The following is a 6979-nucleotide window of genomic DNA, read 5'->3' as shown; positions in this document are numbered from 1 at the left end:
CGGGTCAGGGCGCATGGGTAGACAACAGATGGATGTTTCTCACATCACACAGCTAATTTCTTTTTTTTAATATATATACTTTATTAATTTTTTTACAGAGAGAAAGGGAGAGGGAGAGTCAGAAACATGGATGAGAGAGAAATATCAATCAGCTGCCTCCTGCACACCCCCCACTGATGGGGATGTGTCTGCAGCCAAGGCACATGCCCCTGGCCGGAATCGAACCCGGGACCCTTGAATCCTCAGGCCCACGCTCTGAGCCAAACCGTCACAACCAAGACTGTAACCACTCCACTCTCCCAATGAGACCCACAGTTTAGGAAAGGATGGACCAGCCTGGAGACCTGTGACACCTACCGCTCCCAGCCGGAAACACAGGGTTCGCGGAACCTCAGGCTTAGAACCGGCTGACTCACAACTGACTCAGAAAGAGCCCTGCCCGGAAACGGTGGCCCCGAGCCCAGGACCACGGGAATGGAGGTCAGCACGATGGAAGGATCCCCTGGATCCCGTGCCCCTCGTCCCTAAGGGCTCAGGACGTGGCTGCCCAGGTGGCTCCCAGGAGAACGGACCCCCAGAGACCCCAAAGCGACGCAAGAAGAGAGATTAACGGCTCCGGAGGGCCTCCCAGGGGCGGGGCCTCGGGGCGGGGCGCGACGGGATGACACCGTCCCTCGCCCCCTCCCGCGAGGGCGCCGCGATGGGGCGGGGCCGGGGGCGGGGCCAGTCCCGGGGCGGGGCTTGGAGGCGGAAGCGGCGGCGTTCGGCGCCCCGCGCCCCTCAGTGACTTAACGCCGGGTTCCTGCTCAGGCCCGGCCGCCTCCCGGCTTGGGGAGCCCAGCGAGGTTCGGGGCCCACGGGGGACGCGGGCACGGGGCGGGCGAGGGGGACGGCGCCCGGAGAGGCCCGGAGCGGGCGAGCTCTCGGGGGACCGCGACCGATGGGCGAGGGCGGGGCGATGGGCTGAGAGCTGGGGGCCAACGGAGAGGGAGGAGCGGGGCCGTGGGCCAACGGGTGGGAGGATGGGGCGCATGGGCGAGGAGCCCCCCGCCGGGTCCCCTCACTCGACAGTCTCTCCTCTCCCAACTCCGTTCCAGGTCCGTCCCGAGCCGGAGCGCAACTTGCAGAAGAGAGACGCCCCAGCAAGCCTCTTTCGGGGAACCCTCCAGCTCCTCGCCCCATGGGCCAGACGGCCCTGGCGGGGGGCAGCAGCAGCGCCCCCGCCCCACAGGCCCTGTACCCCGATCACTCTTGTCCCAAAGGCTTGGAGGAGCTGCTCTCCGCTCCCCCTCCGGACCTGGGAACCCAACGGTGCCACGGCTGGAACCCCAAGGACTGCTCGGAGAACATCGAGGTCAAGGAGGGGGGCCTGTGCTTTGAGCGGCGGCCCGTGGCCCAGAGCACCGACGGGGTCCGGGGGAAGAGGGGCTACTCGAGCGGCCTGCACGCCTGGGAGATCAGCTGGCCGCGCGAGCAGAGGGGCACCCACGCCGTGGTTGGTGTGGCCACGGCCCGCGCCCCGCTGCAGGCCGACCACTACGCGGCGCTGCTGGGCAGCAACAGCGAGTCGTGGGGCTGGGACCTTGGGCGGGGGAAGCTATACCATCAGAGCAAGGAGCCCGGGGCTCCCCAATATCCACCCGGACCTCAGGGTGAGCAGCTGGAGGTGCCGGAGAGGCTGCAGGTGGTTCTGGACATGGAGGAGGGGACTCTGGGCTACGCTATTGGGGGCACCTACCTGGGGCCAGCCTTCCGCGGACTGAAGGGCAGGACCCTCTACCCAGCAGTAAGCGCTGTCTGGGGCCAGTGCCAGGTCCGCATCCGCTACCTGGGCAAAAGGAGAGGTGAGGCCTGGGGTAGGTGGGGGAGAGTGTTCTGTCACTGGCGGCTGTGGTTTGGGTTGGAAACTCAACGCCTTTACAAGGGGAAGGGAAGGGGATTTCATCGGACCCCCTTAATCAGTGCCAGGAACGGCTAAGGGTCTTCACAGCTCTTACCTGATTTAATCCTCCCATCAGCAACAGAGGTAAAGGTGAGGCTTGGGTACGCAATTTGCCATTAAGTGGTGAGCCCCCAGAATGGAGGGAGGCCCTCCGGGGATTAGGGCTTTACCGGGGCTCCTGGGTCACAGGTGCAAAGGGTTAATGGGTGCTGGGCTAGTGTACAATCGCCAAAGGAAGAGGACAGGCGGTGCCAGGCACCCAGGGTGTGTACTAGATTCCCCGGGCTCTGACCTGTGACACATACATGCCTACTTCCTCAGTCAAACCCCAGGAAGGAGCCATTGAGCCCTCCCTCCCCCACCTGGAAAGAGCAGTAAGGGCAGGGTTTGGGGTGGAGCTGAGGGGGAAGGACCTTCTTGGGGAACCAATGGGGCCTGGCTTTAGAGCTGCTGGAATCTAACTGTTCTCTGCAGCTGTAGTCTCAGCAGAGGCTGGGCACCTCTCCGCCCATCACCCATGGTGAGCTGTTGAGTGTAGGTCTGTCCTTCCTTTCACCTCATCAGCCCCATTCCCAAGGCCTCTCTGGATCAAAGCCTGGGCCAGCTCACCCCCATCAGAGCCCCTGGCCCTGCTGCTTAGAGGGCCTTGGCTAGAGCTTCACCCCCAGCTTTGACTGGGGGTGTGATGCCTCCAACCTTGAGAGCAGATGCAGAACTTCAGGGTGCATTAGATCTCTCAACCAAGATTGGAGCAGGCTCGGAGCAGGAGAGTGGAAGGGACCCTGTAACTTGAGGATGTCTAGCTGGCGGCTGCACCCCTAACCTTCCCCTCCTTCTCGCCCCCAGCGGAGCCACACACCCTGCTGCACCTGAGCCGCCTGTGCGTGCGCCAAGCTCTGGGGGCTACCCGGCTGGGCCAGGTATCTGCGCTGCCCTTGCCCCCTGCCATGAAGCGCTACCTGCTCTACCAGTGACCCTGTGACACCAGATTTGGGGGCCTTGATGCTACACCTCCCCCGGGGTACTACTGGTTGGACCAGCTACTTAAAACCAGTGAGGCTGGGCCCCTAGCCCCAACCCAGGCTCTAGGGAACCGAACACCCGAGCCACCCAGCAGGTGAAGAGAAGGAGCTGTTATTCAAGACTGTGGCGCCTGGTACACAAGATGGTTTTTTCCCCAAGTAAAAATAATGAGACCTGCTGTTGCAAAAACCTGTTTGTGGCTTTTTTTTTCTCTACCCCCCTCCCCCAAAAGGGTCCCGTGGCTGCCTCAAAAAAATAAAGAGAAATGATGTGGAAACAAGTACAATGAAGGACAAACCACAAAGCTTAATGCCAGATGTTTATTCCCACCCCCAGGTGGGACTGCTCACATACACAACACACAGCTAATGGCACCGGCGAGGACAGGGCTCTTTCCAGCCCTCGGCCTCATGTACGAGATGGGAGAGGAGGATGGCTTCTCTCTCCTGCCTTCAGTGGGGACTGGGGCTCACGAGCAAACCCCACCCTTCTGCCTCTCGGCCAAGGAGAAGCCATCTTGGTGACGTGCTTTGTTCCAATTATTATAGTAAGTAGAGAAGGGCTAGTCCCAACCATTACAGGTGTACATGATAAAGGAGAGCTACAGTGTGGATTAGGCCACAGGGAGCAGATGATTCCATCAGAAGTATGTGTGGGGGTGGGGGTAATGAGGGGCAGTTATTGGACTTCTGAGCTTTACAGTCCTTGGCATAGCAGGAAGGGCAGGGAGATGGATTTGGGCCTTATTGTTTGGCATTGATGATCTCTATGAATTCAGGCTTGAGGGATGCGCCCCCCACGAGGAAGCCATCTACGTCAGGCTGACAGGCCAGCTCCTTGCAGTTTGCCGCGGTCACAGAACCTGGGAGAGGAGACGTGAGGGCGAATGGTCAGGGATGGGCTGGGCATGCTCCATCCCCGCCTCCATGTCTAAGCAAGGCTCAGTCTAGTTCCCAGCCCACCCCACCTCAGGCCGGAGCCAAACCCACTCACCCCCATAAATGATGCGGGTGCACTGAGCCACTTCATCAGAGACATTGGACTTAAGCCATTCCCGGAGCTTTTCGTGTACTTCCTGGGCCTAGAGCAAGAAGCCAGACGAAGTTAAGACTCTGCCTTTCCCTCAAAGGGGAAAAACACCCTGGTGGGGCAGTGTTGCTTCAGGGAATCCTAGAAACCCCGAGATCCCAGTTACAACACCAGGGCTCTTCACACACACACACACACACACACACACCCCAGACCCTGGAACGAATGTCCTTGGGCAAATTATTCTCCTCCTCTGGGCTTGGCGGGGGAGGGGGTCCTGCCTTTAAAATGAAGGTTGTCCCAGATGGTCTCTGCTGTCAGTTCTACCCAAGCAGGGTAGGGTAGGGTAGGGTTGGGCTCCTGGGCGTGATTACCTGTTGGGGTGTCGCAGTCTTCCCTGTGCCGATGGCCCACACAGGTTCATAGGCCAGAACAACCTTGCTCCAGTCCTTCACGTTATCTGGGGGACAGAGATCACAGATGGCAGGGTAAACAGGAGGGAGCCATGGAGCTTGGTAGCAGGGAAATAAAGAGGGTTGTCTGCTGCCCCCTCGTGGCTGTTTAAGAAACTCCAAGAGGCATCAATACCATGGGGCAGGAGCCGAAGTGATGGAGAGGAAGCAAGGGTTCCCACCTTCCCCTTCCCTTTCCTGTATCAGCATGGGGACCAAGTCAGGCTGCAGGGCATCTGACCCCACCCTCTGTGCCTTCATGGGCTTGGCTGGGCTCATAGGTTCCCTTCAGAAATACCTGCGATGACCTTGGTTTGTTCAAAAACGACCTTCTCAGTGATACCAGCTTCCCTCTCATCTAGCTTCTCCCCGATGCAGGCGATCACTCCAAGTCCTTTATCCAGGGCATGGGCCACTTTCTGCCCAATCAGCTGTGGAGGAACAGACTTGGTGAAACACTGCTCCTGAAACAAAGCATTTCTTAACCGCTTCTCCTAGTTACTAACCTCATCGGACTCCCCAAAGACGTGCCTTCTCTCCGAGTGCCCCAGGACTACCCAGGTGGCTCCGCAGTCTTTGATCATGCAGGGGCTGCGAGAAGAGACAAAGCCACAGTTCCACAGGGAGTCCACCTGTGGCTTCCCCCTCCCTGAGGAAAACGAGGGGAGGGCCCCCCCACACCCTCCTCCCACCTGCATCTCACCTGATCTCTCCAGTAAAAGCCCCGTTAGGCACTTTGTAGCAGTTCTGGGCAGCCACAGCGATCTTGGGATCCAGCTTCTGCCTGGTGAAGTCAATGTAGGCGGTGGGGGGTGCACAAACCACCTCTGAGGATGAGATCACAAGCAAGTCTTCATTCTCTAGACTCCATCCAGAGCTCTAGAACCCCTAGCCTTCCCCAACTGCCTGAGTTCTGCTTTCCTTCCCTCTTCACCCCAACAAGATGATCTTTGTCCACATCCCCGATTGGGCCCGTTTCCAATTCCTAGAGCCTTCCAGGTGCCCCTGAGGCCATGGCCCTGCCCTCTGCTCTTTTAACAGCTGTGGCTCTGATTTCCTGGCGCTATTCTGGGCCTGAGCACCAAAGAGACTCAGCTTTCTCTGGGGCCCAATCCAGCCTCCCTTCCAAAATAGCTCTCGCAGGCAAGGCAAGGGTTTTTAGCAAAAGCAGAAAGGGGCCATGTCGGGGTTGGTATGGGGGCTTCTGGGGAGTAAACCAGAAGGGGCTGCCCCTTCTGATCAGGCCCGGGGTTCTGTGATTTCGGTGGAGGGGAAGGACCGAGGACAGCACTCTGCAGGGGTTGAGGGTACGCAGGGAGCGGAGCGGCTCACGGAGGAGACGCCGCGCTTTCCCCGGCTCCGGGCTGGAGAAAGCAGTCGGATCGCTCCTCATTCACAAATGGCCCGGCTGTCTGGCCGCTGCTCAGCCGCATCCGCGAAGGCAGGGCTCACCCCGGCTCCGACGGTGAAGGGTCAGAGCGGGCAGCCCCGGAAGCCGGAGCAGCGCCGGGGGCCTCGGCCGCAGCCAGGCGCGGGGCGGAGCCTCGGGCTACGTGCGGCGGCGCACGAGCCGAGCCGAGGGGGCAGGTGGCGGAGGCCGCACGCCCACCCCCCGCCTCCCGCCTCCCCGCCTCCCGGCCTCCCCGCCTCCCGCCTCCCCGCCCAGCCTCTCCCGATCGCCCGCGGGGGCTGGCCTCCCTCCAGGCCCGGCTCCCAGCGGTGCAGCCCCGTCCTCCCAAAGGGCCATCTTCCTCCCGAACACCCACCAAGTCCTTCCCGGCCCCGCTGCCCCAGGGCACCGTTAGCCAAGGCCCCGATCCCCCCTCCACACACACACACACACACACACACACACACACACACACACCCGGCACTGCGGCTGTGGCCCCGGCGCCGCGGGTCCATGTCCGCGTCCAGGAGCTCGGGCGCCCAGCCTGCGCCCAGGGCCGCGGGGACCCGCCGTCCGCCCCCCTCCCCTGCCCTCCCCCCCGCTCCCCGCCCCGGCGAGGCTCACCTGTGTTGGCCGGCAACTTGGCGGCGTTCAGATTGCAGATGAGTTCCGCCAGAGTGTTCTTCCTCCCATTCATCTTCCAGTTTCCCCCGACGAAGAACTTCCTGGAGGGCGCCATGTCGCTGAAGCCGACACACTGAAGGTCAGTTTCACGGCGCAGCCGCGGCCACTGGCTGCTTATATAGAGCGCCGAGAAGCAGAACTCCGCCTCCTCCGCCATGGTAAGCCCGGCCCCTGCCCAAGTCCTGCCCCCGAGTCCTGCCGCCGCCCGCCGGCCTGCCCGCTGCCCACCCGCTGCCCGCTGCCTGCGTTCTGACGTTGCCCCCTTTCTTGTAGCAACGTTCTAGGGCTCGGGGCTCAGCCGCCGCAGGAGACACCTAGGAACCCCTGCGCTGGGGGAGGGGGGGGGCGCCTCCCGTCGGGACTACAGCTCCGGAGGTGGGGTGGGGGGGGCAGGGGGTAGAAGTGGTTTCCAGGGCACGTCCATCCACTCCCCTGCTGGGCTAGACCAGAGTACTGGGC

General features: G+C 61.6%; 2 protein-coding genes across 5 annotated transcripts; one reads left to right on the top strand and one right to left on the bottom strand.

The window, feature by feature from the left end:
• The first annotated feature begins 700 nt into the window (after nt 1–700).
• Nucleotides 701–3148, top strand: SPSB2 (splA/ryanodine receptor domain and SOCS box containing 2). Of its 3 annotated transcripts, none has more exons than XM_036457970.2 (3): nt 701–845; nt 1098–1844; nt 2789–3148. In XM_036457970.2, exons 2-3 carry the CDS (start codon nt 1181–1183, stop codon nt 2914–2916), a joined length of 792 nt encoding a protein of 263 aa, XP_036313863.1. In that variant the 5' UTR covers nt 701–845; nt 1098–1180; the 3' UTR covers nt 2917–3148. The 3 variants fall into 3 exon arrangements, with proteins under 3 accessions (XP_036313863.1, XP_036313862.1, XP_045443662.1); XM_036457969.2 differs by lacking the exon at nt 701–845 and adding an exon at nt 855–944; XM_045587706.1 differs by lacking the exon at nt 701–845 and adding an exon at nt 936–950.
• Nucleotides 3149–3271: 123 nt separating this feature from the next.
• Nucleotides 3272–6692, bottom strand: TPI1 (triosephosphate isomerase 1). Of its 2 annotated transcripts, none has more exons than XM_036457971.2 (7): nt 6461–6692; nt 5150–5273; nt 4953–5037; nt 4745–4877; nt 4369–4454; nt 3959–4046; nt 3272–3827 (listed from the first exon to the last, which is right to left on the bottom strand). In XM_036457971.2, the coding sequence occupies exons 1-7, from the start codon at nt 6675–6677 to the stop codon at nt 3709–3711; spliced, it is 852 nt and encodes a 283-aa protein (XP_036313864.1). In that variant the 5' UTR covers nt 6678–6692; the 3' UTR covers nt 3272–3708. The 2 variants fall into 2 exon arrangements, 1 of the variants encoding a protein (XP_036313864.1); XR_006742780.1 differs by lacking the exon at nt 3272–3827 and adding an exon at nt 4210–4234 and having other exon boundaries at nt 4032–4170; nt 4269–4454.
• Between the last annotated feature and the right edge of the window lie 287 nt (nt 6693–6979).

This window comes from Pipistrellus kuhlii, unplaced genomic scaffold (assembly GCF_014108245.1).
Source record: "Pipistrellus kuhlii isolate mPipKuh1 unplaced genomic scaffold, mPipKuh1.p scaffold_m20_p_3, whole genome shotgun sequence".
Classification (NCBI taxonomy): domain Eukaryota; kingdom Metazoa; phylum Chordata; class Mammalia; order Chiroptera; family Vespertilionidae; genus Pipistrellus; species Pipistrellus kuhlii.
Note: the sequence above shows the minus strand (reverse complement) of the source record. Positions and strands in the feature narration are given on the sequence as shown.